General features: G+C 48.9%; 1 protein-coding gene across 1 annotated transcript in view; it reads right to left on the bottom strand.

Moving 5' to 3' along the window:
* REXO1 (RNA exonuclease 1 homolog) overlaps window positions 1-17,480 on the bottom strand; it is a 420,363-nt gene that overhangs the window by 349,007 nt on the left and 53,876 nt on the right. Inside the window, exon 3 of the mRNA XM_082243284.1 lies at window positions 5,221-5,316. Coding sequence (XP_082099410.1) covers window positions 5,221-5,316 — 96 coding nt within the window. The remainder of the gene's footprint in view (window positions 1-5,220; window positions 5,317-17,480) is intronic.

Below are 17,480 nucleotides of genomic sequence, written 5' to 3'. Positions count from 1 at the left end.
CCCGAAATCTGTCCCGATGAGGCACCGGAACCACCACCCCTTGAGCCCTCAGGTCCCGCACCGCCAGGTGCAGATCCTGCAAGCGCTCCAGAGACAGCTGAAGATTTGAGGGAAAAAATCTGCTCGCCGGCCGAGAGAGAAACTCGATCTTTTATCCAAATCGAACGATCTCCTGAACCTACCTGTCCCGAATGCGGGTCAGCCAGGGTTGAAGAAAACCGAGCAAACGTCCCCCCACCCCAGAACCGGGTGAGGGCGCCCCTTCAGGCAGAATCGGCATGGGCAGCGGACCCGGACCGGCCGGACTTCTGCTGACCTGCCCACAGCTTGTTCTGGGAACCTTGGCCCTTGTAGGGCTTGCCCTTATAGTGCGACCGAAAGGCACGAAAGGACCCCTAAGGGGACCTAAAGGAGGTATTCTTCTTACCACAAACAAACTTAGTCTTGTGAGATTGGGGCAAGAGCGTGCTCTTACCCCCAGAAATACCCTTTATCAGAGTATCCAAGGATTCGCCAAAAAGGCAAGATCCCGCGCAGGGCAAATTAGCCAAAGTCTTGCGAGAAGATTGGTCAACAGACCAACATTTCAGCCATATCAGACGGCGGGTCAACACCGCCACACTCTGGAGACGCGCAGTCAAAGGGACAATATCTAAGTCCGCATCACACAAATACATGACACCCCGATGAATCTGATCCACCATATCCAAAGTCGCCTTTGGGGCAGAATCAGCCACCAGGGTGCGTTTTTTAGCACCTGCGTCCAGTCCGCAACGGCCTGTGCTGCCATAAGGGAAGCAAAAATTGGTTTTAGCATAGATCCAGCAACCGTATAAGCATGGCGGGCCAGAGATTCCAATCTCCTATCCGTGGGATCCCGGAACACCGGGGTATCCTCAGTGGGGATCGCCGTGGACTTATTCAAAATTGCCACCGCATGATCCACCTGAGGCGGCACACACCAACGCTCATCAGTGGTGGGTGTAAAGGGAGAACGCAGCTTGAACCTACTTGGCACAGCAAAAGGTTTCTTTAAATAGCGCCATTGCTCATCAACCGCGCCCCGAAAATCCGCAGAGCAAGGAAAAACTTGTGTCTTTTTGCGTTTTCTTTGCGTCCCATAAGCGGCCAGCAAGGCAGGAGGACATGGTTCATCCTCCAAATGAAGCGTTTGCTTGATAGAAGCAACCAGCTCATCCATGATTGCAAGCTCTTCAGACGAGCCAGGGGGAGAATTATCAACCCCTTCAACCTCAGCCTCCCCCTCAGACCCCACAAGGTCCAGAGATGATCGAGACCCTGAAAGGGGCACCCCAGCCATAGCAGTCCCATCTTCCTCTGATCAGAGGAAATAGACACTCTGGGCCGTTTTGTGGGTTGAGCAGCCACCAGCTTTTGCACCTGAGCAGCCAAATTTGCCACAATAGCAGCCAGATCAGCCCCCGCGGGGGATGCAGCAGCCCCTTGGCCCCCCACCAAAGTGGAAGGAAACTTGCTATCCTGAGAATCCATGCCCCAGTGAGTTTTTAGAAAAAAAGGGGGTAATGTCCCTTTAAGACCGCGGCGAAGCGTATCCCACCGCACACAAAACACACACACTGACCCCCACAGGGACAATGAAAAGACACTGGGCAAGGAATACAGAACAAAGGAGAGGTAAAAACCTGGAGATCACACAGGCTGCTGCTGCTACCGATCGCTGTCCCAGAGCAAAGGAAGTGATGCAATAACTGCCCGCCCTACAAGCCTCATGCAAGGCTACACAAACATGGCCGCTGAGGAATCTTCATGTAAATGGGGAGTGAGGCTGACATGCGTTCCGATCGATCGCCGCAAAAATGGCGGCGCTTGGCGCCAAAACCCCGCGCCCTGCTGCACAGGATCGTTACCAACATGTTGTGTAAAAAAATGGCGGACCGCCGCAGCGGTCGCCGCACAGTATGGCACACACAAATCACAGCATGTCTCACACAGCCTGTCACACAGAGCAGAGCAGGAGAGCCCCCCTCACAGCCCACAGAAAGGCAGCAGTTCCCACAGGAATCTGACAGGGAGCTCAAAAGCCTTCACAGACATGCAGGGTCACACAGTCCCAGACTGACACCCAATACAGACAGGTCCCCACATAGAAATTTTACTCACCATCCGGATGGCGTGGGGAGCCTTCTTTTGCTTTCAAACCGCTGTACTGAGGACAGGGAGAGTCGCAGCCAGGATGCAGTGAAACTGCGGTGCGAAACCGCAAATGGCGTCCGGTGAGGTAGCCACCTCACCGCAGCATCCCTGCAGCGAACAGGGATGGGTCGTTCAAATGCCAGGGAAACCTGAGCTGAACGCTCGATGGCAGGCTGGGAAGCCACTGGCCCACAACCTGCGACCCAGGGGGGCCAGCCCGAGACCCAGCCCGCACGATCATCTTCATCAGAAGAACTAACTAAAGCTGGAAATAAACAGCTAGGTAAAAGAAAGAGAAAAAACTTCAAATAAAATCAAAAAAGAGAAAAGTGGCTGAGACTAAGAGCCCCAGCACAAGGACAGCCTGCACTCCTGAGCTAGGCATATGAAACTGAGTTGGTATGCAGGAAGTGAGGAGGTATTGACTGAGGGGACCACCCCCTGGTGGTGGGATATGCTAAAAGCTTTGATATTAATATATTCTGTTGCCTAGCACTCCTACGGAGCAAAGGTCAATAACCCCATCAGTGACGAATATGAAGAGGCGGCGACTGTCGGAGGACGTAAGAGAAAGAACTTTTTGGCCTTAATTCTAAGCGGTATGTGTGGAGAAAACCAGGCACTGCTCATCACTTGTCCAATACAGTCCCAACAGTGAAGCATGGTGGTGGCAGCATCATGCTGTGGGGGTGTTTTTCAGCTGCAGGGACAGGACGACTGGTTGCAATCGAGGGAAAGATGAATGCGGCCAAGTACAGGGATATCCTGGACAAAAACCTTCTCCAGAGTGCTCTGGACCTCTGTCTTGTTGGAAGGTAAACCTTCGGCCCAGTCTATGACCCTAAGCACACAGCTAAAATAACGAAGGAGTGGCTTCACAACAACTCCGTGACTGTTCTTGAATGGCCCAGCCAGAGCCCTGACTTAAACCCAATTGAGCATCTCTGGAGAGACCTAAAAATGGCTGTCCACCAACGTTTACCATCCAACCTGACAGAACTGGAGAGGATCTGCAAGGAGGAATGGTAGAGGATCCCCAAATCCAGGTGTGAAAGACTTGTTGCATCTTTCCCAAAAAGACTCCTGGCTGTATTAGATCAAAAGGGGGCTTCTACTAAATACTGAGCAAAGGGTCTGAATACTTAAGACCATGTGATATTTCAGTTTTTCTCTTTTAATAAATCTGCAACAATGTCAACAAATCTGTGTTTTTCTGTCAGTATGGGGTGCTATGTGTACATTCATGAGGAAGAAGAATGAACCTAAATGATTTTAGCAAATGGCTGCAATATAACAATGAGTGAAAAATTAAAGGGGGTCTGAATACTTTCCGTACCCACTGTATATACCTCCTATAATATTTAAGTTGTACTGGTTTATCTGCAAAATATGTTGTTCTTCCCATTTACCTAAAAATAGATTGACAACATTGGGGACATAACAAGCCTCTATTGCTACCCCCCTAACCTGGTTGAAGAACTCCCCCTTGTACCAGAAATAATGGTTGGACATAGCCATGGATAATCCTTCTAAAAGAAATTCAATTTGCTCTTGTTTGAGATTGGTGAAACCCTCCAATGCCCATCTTACCGCTACCAGAGCATCGTCCTGTCTAATTTTGGTATAGAGGGATTATACATCAACGGTAGCAAGTAACGTGCAATCATTAATTTCTATCTCCTGTAGTGAAGTAATAACATCTTTGGTATCCTTTAAGAAAGATCTACCCCCAGCTGCTAAAGGTTGTAGAAATACATCAGGGTACTCCCCAATCCTCGCATATAGGGAATTGATCCTGCTGATGATTGGCCTGCCGGCTCTTACAAACATAGTTCTCGGCTCCAGGTGACATAAACTAGCAGGGATATAGGGGGAAGGATTGGTATTCATTATTCTTGAGGCAGCTTTTACCAGTGCCAGGCGGTCACTTTCAAATGTAAGCATATTCATGTTGTTTTACTTTGTTTTTGGGCTCAATAAAACAGTATTACACTATATATGCCTTTTTTTGTGTCCATATATCGTTCATAATTTTGGAGTGTGGAAAGATCCCAGAGAGATTTGATACTGAACATCGGTTTGCATCATACATTGTATAATTTTGGGTCCATATCTTGCTGATATCCTTGGAGTGTGGGAGAGATCCATAGGTGAAGTACTACCAGCCATTGGTTTCTAATAAGCGTTATAGGTCTTTGAGGCCTGAAGCGTCTGGTGAGCATATATCATTTATTGTTACCCACTGGGTGAAAACCATTCCGATATTCTCTTCTATGGTGTGGGGAGTTCAATAGCCATCACTCTCACTTCAATATATGATCTTACCTTGGACACTGAAAAATTGGACTCTCTCATCTATGCACTTAGCACTTTAATTTTGATATGCACTGTATCCACCAATTTGTTCAATTTATCTACTTTATAAGATTTATTAATGCATTCTAATTTATCAATTATATGATATAGGTTGAGCTATTCAACTATTAGAGGCACTTATTTGATGATATTCAATGATATATAGAATAGAATAGACTCACGTCTATTTAACTTTGTGGTCTGTGCCACAGGATAAATTATAAATCAGCACATTCATATACTTAAGTCATTTTTAATACAGCGCCTTCTTTATGTTTATTAGGGATGCTTTTCTGAACATGTTTGAGTATCTTTGATCAAATTAACTCTAAACCATGCCTCTCCAAACATAATTTTATTAATTGGACTCTAGGAGTGAAAACAATTGTTTCATATAGCTTTAGTTGAAGTAGTTAGTCTATGGTTTCACTTACTTTTTTCTCCAGCACTGGGATTGTTTTTTGCGTGTGTTCAATAAAAACACAGAAATTAGAAAAGGTTGTGTGTTATTAGCTTAAGTACATTGTAATGGACTATTGTGATTAGATAACATTTTTGACAAATTACTGAAAAAAAACAATAAAAAAGTAAAATTCACGGGGTTCACATATTTACTGTATCTGGGTTCCTGTACATACAACTAAGATTAAGTTTGGCATTAACTGTGACTTCAAAAAAAAAAAAACTCACATGATTGGAATGATTAACATGAGAAATCCTTTTTTTCTGCCCGGGGAGTGGTGCTGTAAAATTTTGCCCAGATTGCTCTGCATCATCTTCATTCAGCTGGAAAAAGACATGAGTGTTAATAGAACATGCACTTAGGTTTGTGTGATCCATTTGAAAAGGAAGAGGGGAATGGGAACCTTTGAGGAAGGTGTAAAAATAAGACATTCCATCTGTGCTACTAAAACCTATAGCATATCACAAGTGTAAACACTAGCAATGAACCAAACAAGAAAATTAGTTACTAGATTCAAACAGAATATGCAACAGAAAATACATGCAGGGGTTTTACGCCAAGAATTAAGAGACCGCATATGATACAGTACTGTAAAATTGGTGAACAGTAGGACAATCTTAAGTCAACCTTTTATTCAAGGAATTTGCAAAGTAAAGAAAATGCCAATGTCAAGAGTAAAATGAGTATGTATCACACAAATAAACATGTTGCACTTCAAAAAGAAGAGACTCAAACATGGAGAGCACAAGTGGTACTTCTTAACTTGCATGTAAAAGACATTTTCAATACAAGGAAAGGTAACATTGAGAAAAAAAATAATAATAATTAAGAACTCAGAACACCCTGCGCCCAGCAGTAATGGCCACCAAAAACTCCACCTTCTGGGATCACGTAAGCAGGGGAACCTCCCGAATATTTTCAAAGGGAGGTTTCTGGAAAACTGACAACCAAATTGAGGTCCCACGGTGGCAATGGCGACTGCATTGGAGGAGCAAAGTGTCAAACTCCCAGGATAAAAGGTACGCACCAAGCAATGTGTGGCGAATGGAGGTTGAAAGAAAACGGCCAAAGCCAAAATCTACCCCTTAAATGGTACCCAAGGCCAGGCGCTGCTCAAACCATCATTGGAGGAAAAGGGGGAACCCCAAGAGACTCACACCACACAATGTACATCTTCTAAGTACGATGGTAGATCTTCATAGAGGTAGATTTTCTAGCGTTTAACAGCGTAGGAATTACCAATTCAGAAAACCTCTTCTTTGAGGCCCCTTTGACTGAGGACATGTCAGTGGCTGAGGTGGAAAAGGCCATTGACTCTGTCATCTAAAAAGTCACCAGGGCCAGATGATGAGCTCACGGCAGAGTTCTACCGGACCTTCAAGGGCCTGTTGGCCCCTCATTTGGCAGAGATTTTCAATCAGTGTTTGGCAGAGGGCCTTTTACTCATCTGGTTTAGAAGGTCAGCCCTGATCCTTTCATCAAAAGGGGAAGTACCCATCTGTAGATGAGAATTGGCACCCTATCGCCCTTCTTAACACAGATAGGAAGCTAGAAAGAAAGAAAGAGTACTCTACAGGGCAACTCTGAGGAACCGTCAACATGTACTGTAATGGAGAATGGCACATAAAAATCTCCTTGGCAGATTGGGTTTACACAGGTGCACTGCTGAGACTCACTGGAGCAATTAGGACTTTCATGGTGCCATAAAATTGGATAATTCAAAAAGAAGAACATAGACACATATAATAATATTTAAGACATTTTATTAAAAAAAAACAAAATTTAAAACCACAATTTTCGTACATTGTATATCCATAACATATAAACATATGCAACATCCACCAAATACAGCTTGAGCTATGTCGTATGGGCTACGGACTGATAGGTATGATAATCAAAAGAACTGCCAGACCAAACTCACTTGCAGCTATATAGAAACATGGTCTGTGCCCATCCATTTTTTACTTGACATGTTTTGCGGATTTATTCCGCTTCTTCAGAAGTTTACATTTTTACACTGTGGTGGATAAAATATAAAATGTCAGATGTCCGAACATACAATTTTAACAAAGCTACGCCAGTGATTACAAAAATTCCCAGTTGGGGTCTCCCCATGCAGTGCTATCACCACCAGATGGAAAGTGAGGAGGGAACAGTCCAGACCGCACCAAACCCCCCCAGGCGGATGTGGTGGCGCCTGAGAAGACAACCGCCCAAACCACGTATCGCATAAGTATTAGGATGAGGATTATCTAAGGCAGGCACATGGTAAGAAGACGTTAAAAATATATCCTAACCTGTAATATTAGTGTCAGGAAACGAACTCAAGGTGGAGTAGAACTCTAAAACAGGTTACTTGACTAAGGTATTGGGCATATGGTATACTTCTTACCAAGGGGTTCATATAACTAGGTTTCCCCGTGGGCAATGATGGCAACAGTGTTTTGATTCCTTTAACGTTTTGAGTTGCTCTGATACTTGTGGGTGTCCCAGGAATCCATGGCGTTGGTGCGGTGGGCATGGGATGACAATTGAAGATGGACAATATGGACATGTTATTATGAAGCAAAAGAGTCCAGCTTCAGACGACACCCAGTAGGAGGGGCGAAACACGTAAAGCAGGAATCTAGCGTCATACGTCATTTCTGGCCAGTGGAACGCACCAACGTAATTTCTGTTATAGTAGTGAACCACACGCTGAGACGGCGCTCTCCCACTATATGGCTAAGCGTATTACTATCATCAGATGTAAGTGTATTTACTTTTGCGTTTTATCCTTAATAAACGGTTTTACGCTATGGAGGCTCTACTTTGATTATATTTGGGTACTGGAGAGTCCAGGAATCACAGGAGATAAAGCCATTCCCCACTGTCTGAGTCCACTGGGAGAACCTGGGAGAAATTCTTGTTCCAGCATGCACAAAGTGGCAAAGCAAAAAAACACTGAATATACGTTTGATCTCCCCACTGTTTGGTGAGTGGGGACACAAGAGGGGAGCATGGAGTAGACTGCACTATTAAGTATTCAAGCACGAGCACTTTTATAAGGATCATCTATTTTTCAGCTGTTTAAGAGCACAAGCACTTTATGCATAAGGACTTTATCTGATCAAATCCAAAATACTTTTTTCAGTCGTTTCATGTATTTGCACTTCAGTTCAGTGATATAGCACCGGCACTATAATTTATTCATTTATTATGTATTATTATATAGTGATGTATTGTTAATGCACATTGAAGATTTGTCGTATACATATATATTTATTAATTTGGACACTAGAGCAACACTGATAGCTTCACCATTTTTCAATCAAGGTTTACATTACCTATATCTGCAGCAGCCTATGATAGAGTATTAAGCTATTCTTAAAGAGGAAGTAAACCCTCCTCTACAACTTGTACCTATCGGTAAGCCTATGATAAGGCTTACCTATAGGTACTGTAAATATCTCCTAAACATGTACCGTTTAGGAGATATTTAACTTACATGCAGCCAGTGACGTCACTGGCGCATGCGCTCTGAAGGAACGGCCGCTCGTGCCGTTCCTTCAGAGTCCCGTGCCGTGACTGTCGGCTCTCGCGCGTGTGCGCGGGAGTGACGTCACCGCGGCTCAAACCAATCAGATGGCCAGATGCCGCGATCCCGGAAGACGGGGCGACTGGACATGTCGCCCGTCATAGAGGTGAGTGAGCGGCACGGCGGGGCTCGTTCTAAGGTCCCACAGGCGCGCGAGAAGAGGCTGTTCTGGTGCGCCGTCATTTGACGGCGTCCCAGAACGAGAGCCACACCGCTCCGCCGTCATTTAAAGGTGGGTGGGCGGCAAGTAGTTAAATAGGGAAAAAAGCCAGGACCGCAGATCCCAGCAGAGAGCAAAGTCCTTACTCCTGACTAGGCAAAAAAAACTGGAGTCCTACAGCAGGAAGTGGTGGTATACAATCTGGGACTACCCCAGGGGCATAACCAAGTCCAGAATCGGAAGTACCTTGCCCTCCTTTCTGGGCACAGTGAACAGATTCGAGAAAAACCCCTGAAACCTGTCCCGATGAGGCACCAGGACAACCACCCCCTGGGCGAGGAGATCCTGAACCGCCCGATGAAGATCGCGCAACCGATCTGGGGTCAAATGAAGATTTGAGGGAAAGAATCTGTCCGCTGGACGTGAAAGGAATTCGATCTTGTATCCCGATCAAATGATTTCCTGAACCCAGCTGTCCGGAATCTGGAAAAGCCACGGTTCTAGAAAACCGCGCAGACGTCCCCCCACCCCTGGAACGGGTGAGGGCGTCCCTTCAGGTTGAGGTAGCGGGACCTGCCAAGCCAGCGTGGCTTGGTTTCGGCTTGCCCGCCCAGGGCTTCTTCTGACCACCGTGGCCCTTAAAGGGTTTCCCCTTGTCCTGCGCCTTGAAGGCACGAAAGGACCCCTGATTTGGTTTAAAGGAAGGGCCCCGCTTACCGCGGAAAACTTTCCCCTTGGGGTTCTGGGGCAGCAGAGTACTCTTGCCTCCAGTGACCCCTTTAACCAATTCATCCAGGGAGTCCCCAAAAGAGACGATTCCCCGCATAAGGAATGTCAGACACCGTCTTCCTGGAGGACTGCTCAGCGGATCAGCTCTTCAGCCATACCAGATGACGGATTAGCACCGCGACACCAGAGAGCCGCGCTACTAGAGGAGCCTCATCCAAGGCCGCATCACACAGGTACAGAACCGCCTGACGCATCTGATCCACCATCTCCACAGTAGTCGGACCCCAGGACCCAATCAGCCACAGCCTGAGAAACCATAACAGATGCGAAGATGGGCTTCAGTAAAGAACCCGCCACCGTATAAGCGTGGCGAGCCAGAGATTCCACCCGCCTGTCTGTAGGGTCGCTAAACACTGGAGAATCCTCTGAGGGCATAAGAGTGGCCTTGTTCAACCTGGACACCGTGTGATCCACTTTAGAGGACACAGTCAAGCGCGACTCCGTAGGAGAGGCGAAAAGGTTTTGGAACCGAAAACGTTTTGGTACCACAAAAGGGCGCTTTAAATTACGCCATTGTTCGTTCACCATCTCCTGAAACTCAGCGGGACAGGGAAAAACCTGTGACGCCTCCTGGGTCCTGCGAGTCCCAAAGGAAGACTGCTTACCCGGCGGGTTGGGTTCATCCTCTAAATGTGGTGTATCTTTAATGGAAGCAATAAGCGCAGACACAGCAGCACGTTCTTTGGTCGTTTCAGGGGAAAAATCATCCCCATCATCCTCCTCCACCTCCCCATCAGAAGGAAAGGACTGAGACCCCTCAGGGGGGACACTGTCCAAGGCAACCATATCAGATTCAGAATCAGAGGAAGGCGAAGGCCTAATTCTCTTTCTAGAAGCCCGTTCTGACATCAGCAAGTCCACCTTGGACGCTAAAGTAATGCACTGCAAGTTAAAGTATCCCACTGAGAGAGGAAAGACACCGAAAGCAGAGGAATATCCCCAAAAACGGCAAAAAAGACCCCCAGGAGTGTTACCATGCTGCTCCACGATCTCTCTACATGTAGAAAAGGAAGTAATGACACACCGCTAGAGGACCAACAAGGTTTGGTCTAAGGAAAAATGGTTGCCTATGTAAAAGAATGGGAGGCTCCGGGAAAGTGGCCGAACATGTGCAAAAGAAAAAACACCTTGCCACACACAAGATGGCGCCCGAAGGCGCCAAAACACTACAGAGAGGAGCTACAGAAGTGCCCACAGTGAGGCCAAGGCAGCTGCCCGCACCTAAAATGGCGGTCCCGTGGTTTTTTACACCGCAGCGGTCCGCCCCACCATGACTGTACCCCCAAACACACCAACAGTGAGGACAGGGTTCGGGACCCCCACAGGCCCCCACACAGCATAACATGCTCTAGAAGCCCCCTCAGGGACCGGGAGGGAAGCGAGCCCCGGACACAGACATGAGGGGAGACAGACACAGCAGAATGTAATCCCCAGACAGAGGCCCCACACAGAGGTTTTACTTACCGCTCCACAGGGTGTGGGTGCCTCTAGATCGCAGGAACCCCCCCACCCCAGATGGCGGGGGGGCCGGCAGCCAGGAATAGGATGCGTCTCACGGTCAGAACCGCATGTTGAGGCATCCCAGCGAAGGTAGCCACCTCGCGGGCTTTTGCCCCTGGGGACAGGGGAGACAGCCGTACATCGGAAGGGAAACACCTTACCAGAAATAACCAGATCGAAACTCAATCTTGCAACTGGACCACATGACCTCCTGAACCCAGTCAGCCTAGGATGCAGGCCAGCCGCAGGCCCTCAACCCCATAGATGGGAGAGGAAGCACCTTCAGGCGGAGTAGGCCTTGTCCACAGGTCTGGAAAAAACCAAACCCATGTACGCCAAACCAGGGTCGTCTGGAACCCACATGGAAGTCAGGAAGGACTTCGTCCCTCGGGGACAGTCGATGTGGCGAAGAAACTGTTTGTAAGCCGAAAGGGAGGAACCCCGACTGCGACGAAGGCCCGCACCCTTGACAGCCTGTGTCATCCAGGGCAGCGCCAAACAGGCGATCCCCCTGAAAAGGGAGATCCATTAAGACCTTCTTAGAAGTTTGATCCGCAGACCAACACTCCGGTCAAGTAGACTCCGGTCAACCCCCGCCAAAAACGACAAGGCGTTATATAAAAAGGGAGCCTCGACCAGCGCGACATTGCAAACAAAATGCAGCCCCTGCGCCAGCTGGACCAACAGCTCCCCCAGGGCAAGAGGGACATGCCCCACACCAAATTGCGGTGTTGGGACCTCGCCCATCAGGCAGAGCCTGCGTGGCAAGGGCAAACAGAAACACTGTTCCCAGTGCAGCTACACCAAGGAGCACAGAAGGCAGGCCACAGCCCGCGCCATCCTATATCCTAAGTCCTTAAAGGACGGGGATTCCTCCACCGGAACAACGGTAGTCCCATTCAGCTAGAGACCGTAAGTCCACCAAAGGCGGAAACAGTCCTCTGTACCAGAGACTCCCCCAAAAGGGCAACGGCTAACGGCCATTTAGACCCCCCCAGGGGAACGTCTCAGGCGGTCCCCTCCTACATGAGCAGCCAGCAAAATGAGCAGCTCCAGGTGGCATGTGAGTGCCAGATGCCACCTGTGCCCTAGGTGCAGCCGTCGCTGAGACCTCCAAATTGCAGGGTGCCACGCACCGAAAACAGCCAGTGCATCCACCAGCGCCTGTCGCAGCAGGGGAGGTGGAAATGTCATCCTCATCATCTGAGGAGACAGGGCACGAGGTAACAGGCCCGGCAGGGAGGCCAACGTCAGGCCCTCGTCTGCGGTGGCCGCGCCACACTCAGACTCCGAGACATCAGAAGAGGTAGGGGTAGGTGGAGAAACATTCTAGCGCACCTACTACTACCCCCCGGGCCCAAATGCGTCCCGAACTGCCGAAAAGGCATAGACAGACAATGGAGATCCGGAAGGCCCTGCGGCCTCCGTGAGGGGGTCAGGTGGGAAAAAATGGCCTGCAGGATCCATACTGAACCTAAGGAACCCGCCAGCAACTTCTAAAAAAAAAAAAAAAAAAAAAAATATATATATATATATATTTTTTTTTTTTTTAATGGCCCCACAGAGCTACAGCGCCCCCCGGAGGTCAGGCACGTGCTAACGGACTCCCACAGAGAGGGAGAGACCACCCTCAAGACTCACTGTCCTTCAGGCACTCCCACCGGCCTTCACTGCAAAAAATCTCCAGCAAAATGGCCGAAAACGGGTGTACCAAGATGGCCGTCTCCATAGAAGCAGACAGAGGCTACAACAAAATGGCGTCCCCGCCCGAAAATCGCGGCAACAGGACCTGCAGTGGGACCCCCCCAAATGCCCATCCGCACCATCCACTTCAGAAGAACCCCAGCAAGGCCCCCCGAACGATCATTGAGCACCTCAGACAGCAAACTCGCCCGGACCCCCATGCGGCCTGCACACTAGGCCCCAGGCTCAGGTAGGCCCAAACAGTCCCCCACGTGGGGGGGGGTTGGGGGGTGGAGAGGAGGGGGGTCACAACAGGACAGAGGGAAACCCAGGAGTATGAGGGTCCGACCGTCTTAGGGAAAGGGCCCGCGTCCACCCCAAAATCCACTGCTAGGGAAGGGGGGAGGGGGGGGTGACATTTACTCACCATACCGGGAACACAGGCGGGTGCCATCCCTTGACAGAACCCCACGCCACCGGAGTAGGGGGGCTGTCGGCCAAATAGGAACGCTGCGACATCAGCCTCGACCCTGGCGAGACGGCCAGTCCCTGTCCAGTGGGACTATGTCGCGGCGGAGCTAAGGCCAACACGCGCTCGCTGTCCAGACTGGGGTGACCACTGGATATGGGGATCCAGTCTGTCGCCCAGCCCGGCATAATTGCTTGAAGATCTCACAGGAAAAAAGTTTCGGAGAAAAAAAGGCTAGCTAAAAAAATTCTACATAAAAAAATACTTTTATGCCAGGACCAGAGATCCTAGCAAGGAAATAGGTCCTTACTCCTTACTAGGCAGAAAAAAAACTGGCATTCTATGCAGGAAGAGAGAGAGGGTGTACCCTCCGAGACTGCCCATAGGCGTAGCCAGAACTTTTTCCTGCCTAGTGTCCTACTCCTGTAGGGGGTAGTATAACCCTACTGATATGAATCAGAGAGAACTGCGTTTGTCAATGGACGATAGAGAAAACAGTAAACTCCCTCAAGAAAGGCCAAAAGCCTTCCAAACAGCAGCCAGCAAAAAACCTTGCAGCTAAAAAGAGGCATCTGCAGATGCCAGCATATCTACCTTATAAAACGAGGTAAAGGTGTGAACAAATGACCAGGAAGTCGACTTGCAACCTGAAGCACAGATGCCTGTATGGCGAAAAGCCCAGGAAGCACTAGGTGCCCGAGTAGAAAGCGCCGAAACAGGGAAAGGTAGGACCTGACCCTTAATTGAAGAAGCCTGAACCACCGACTGTCCGATCCACCTTGAAACAGTCGCAGCAGACAAAGGCAGCCCTGTTCTTGGGCCATCCATGAGCACAGAGAGCGAACCTGACATACGGGAAGACTCAGTAGTCGCCAAGTACACCTCAAGTGTCCGAACTCTAACCAGAGTATGCAGCGCACATTCCGTAGAATGAGGGGGGCTTAGGACACAAGATGGCAAAACAATTTCCCCGTGCAAGTTAACACTAGAAACAACCTTCGGAGGGAAGGACGGATCCAGATGAAGTACCACCTGGCCCCACGAACCAACATATTCGGAGAACGACAGGACAAAGTCGTCAATGCCGACACCCTGCGTACAGAGTGACAGCAACCAAGAAGGCCACCTTCCGTAACAAGGTAAGCATGGGATACCCTCGATACTCGCAAAAAGAGGGTCTTGAAGGACTGATTGCACCAATTCAAGGTCCCCAGTTGGTGACGGAGGTCGCACCGGAAGAACAAAGTATTGCACCCCCTGGAAGAAGTTACGCATCAGGAAACGGGCGGCCAACAGCCTTTGGAAGAAAACTGCCAAAGCCAAAACCTGACCCTTGACAGTACTCAAGATCAACTCCCCGTTGAAGGAAGCCAAGATCCGGCCACCGAGTAAGAGAGATCCCAAGGAGATTCACACCGCGCAATACACGACTTTCTCATATGATGAAAGAATCATCCTAGAAGGACGCTTCCCGCGCTTTTATGCAGGGTGGGAATCACTGAAGCAGACAATCCTCTGTCCTTTACCACCCGGCTTTCAACAGCCAAGCCGGCAAGCCAGGGACCGTAAAGCCGGACGGGAGATTGGCCCTGGAGACAATAAACCCTCCCTGTGAGGAATTCTCCAAGGAGCATTGTTTATGTTGAACCTAGCGAAGATAGAATTCAGAGAGTAGTGGTTAATGATTCTTACTCTGAATGGTCGAAGGCTATCAGGAGTGTACCCCAAGGTTCAATGTTGGGACCCATACTTTTTAATATCTTTATAAATGATATAGGGTCTGGGATTAAAAGTACCTTTTCAGTCTTTGCAGATGACACCAAGCTTTGCAGTGGAATAGCTTCCTTACAGGGTGTCTCCAACTTACAAGCTGACCTCAATGCACTGTTCCATTGGGCAACTATGTGGCAAATGAGATTTAATGTTGATAAATGTAAAGTTATGCACTTTGTGGCTAAGAATATGCATGCATCATACATACTAGGCGGAGTAGAACTGGGGCAATCCATAGAGGAGAAGGATCTGGGTGTTCTGGTAGATCATAAGCTTAATAATAGCATGCAATGCCAAGCTGCTGTTTCCAAAGCAAGCAAAGTCCTTTCTTGTATTAACAGAGGCATGGACTCCAGAGAGAGAGATAGAATTTTGCCCGTGTACAAATCATTAGTAAGACCTCATCTGGAATATGCAGTTCAGTTTTGACCACCAGTTCTTAAAAAGGATATCGGGGAACTGGAGAAGGTGCAGAGAAGGTCAACCAAACTGATAAGAGGCATGGAGGAGCTCAGCTACGAGAAAAGATTTAGTCTCCAAATATGGAAAGGTTTCTTCAATGTAAGAGCTGTGAAAATGTGGAATAGACTCCCTCCAGAGGTGGTTCTGGCTAGCTCACTAGATTGCTTTTAAAAAGGTCTGGATTCTTTCCTGGGTGTACATAATATAACTGGGTACTAATATATATTTTTTTTTAGGTAAAGTCGATTAAGGGAATATCCGATTGCCTCTCAGGGGATCAGGAAGGAATTTTTTCCCCTGCTGTAGCAAATTGGATCATGCTTTGCTGGCTTTTTCACCTTCCTCTGGATAAACTGCGGGTATAGGATTGTGTATATGGGATTGTATGGTTGGGTTTTCAATACTGGTGTTTTTTTTTCTCTTTTTGTTGGTTGAACCAACTTGTGTCTTTTTTCAACCTAACAATGTAACTATATGAATGGTGCCACCATTACACCCGCCAGAGGGTCCCAGGAAGCAGGCCACGACCTCTGCACTATCCTGTAGAGGCGACGCCAACAGGACCACGTCTGGAGTGCCCCCAACAAAGGCACAACTGCTGGAACACCTCCGGATGCAGGGACCATTCCCCTGCATCCAAGGCCTGTCGACTGAGGCAATCCGCCTGCCAATTTTTCCACACCTGGAAAGGAAACAGCAGAGAGAGGGGGAACAAGGCGCTCCGCCCAATGAAGAATGGTCACCCCCAAGGACACCCTTGGTGCCCCCTTGGTGAAAGACATAAGCCACGGTCGAGGCATAGTCGATTGAACGTGCACCAGACAGCTGCAGGTGCCCGAACCAGTGAACTAGGCAAACCCGGATCGCTCTCAGCCCCAGGACAGTAAATCGGTAACCTGGATCCTCCATGGACCATACTCCGGAAGCAGAGAACCTGCCGAGGACTTCAGTAAAAAGGGGAGGAAGGATTCCAGAACAAGACCCCCTGGTCACCCGGCTCAGCTGGATCCTTAAGTCCAGAGAGTTTGGATTCTAGTCCCATTCAAGAAGGATTGCTGTCTGGGGAAACCCCCAAGAGGGATTGAGCGAAAGGGGCCGTCCAGAAAGAGGACACCAGCAGTCCCAGAACTCGCATGCAGGTCCGAAGGGACGACCATATGCGGCACAGCAACAGCTGAACCGCAGTCTGAAGTTCCAAGAGGTCCCCCCCCCGAGGGAGAAACACCCTGAGGACGAGTCCAAAGTCATGCCCAAATAGTCCAGTCTCATGGAAGGGAAAAGGGAGGATTTTAGAAGGTGCAGAACCCACCTGAACTCCCCCAGAGTTCTCATGGTGACTCCCAACTCTGTTATCAGCACAGTAGGGGACCCCAAACGGAGAAGCAGATCGGCCAGGAAACCAGGACTGAAACGTTCCGCTGCCGCAACAGCGCCAGAACCGAAGCCAACCCTTTTGTGAAGACCCTAGTAGCAGAAGTGAGACCAAGGGGTAACGCCACAACCGATAGAAATCCTTCCCCACAGCAAAAAAGGAGAACCTGTAGGAGTCCGAACATAAAGTGATGTGAAGGTAGGCAGCTTGATGTCTATGGAGGCCAGGAATCCCCCAGATGTAGGGAAGCCACCATCGTGCAAACTGATACAAACTTGAATGGTTGATCCACACGGAAACATCAAAGGGCCAAGTAGGTCCAGCTTGTTGAACCAGAGCCTGAACTGCCCCGCAGAGCGCCTGCAAGCGATCCAGGGACAGCCGTATCTTGGAAGGGAAAACCATACCAGAAAGAAATTAAATCGAAACCCGATCTTGCAACTGGACCACATGACCTCCTGAACCCAGCTGCCTGGGACCCGGGCCAGTCGCAGGTCCACGAATAGGCAAGGACGTCCCCCACCCCCTGGATGGGTAAGGGCGCACCTTCAGGCCAAGTAGGCCTTGTTTGCAGGTCTGGAGGAAAAAAAAAAAACATCCCTTGTTCGCCAGACCAGGGACGTTTGGAAACACCCAAGGAAGTCCTGAAGGGCTTGGCCACATTGACTGTCCCAGAGGGACGTAGAAACTACTTGTGAGCCG

The sequence above is a fragment of the Pelophylax lessonae genome, assembly GCF_965119305.1.
Source record: "Pelophylax lessonae genome assembly, chromosome: 1".
Classification (NCBI taxonomy): Eukaryota; Metazoa; Chordata; class Amphibia; order Anura; family Ranidae; genus Pelophylax; species Pelophylax lessonae.
This window is presented reverse-complemented; position numbering and strand designations above follow the sequence as displayed.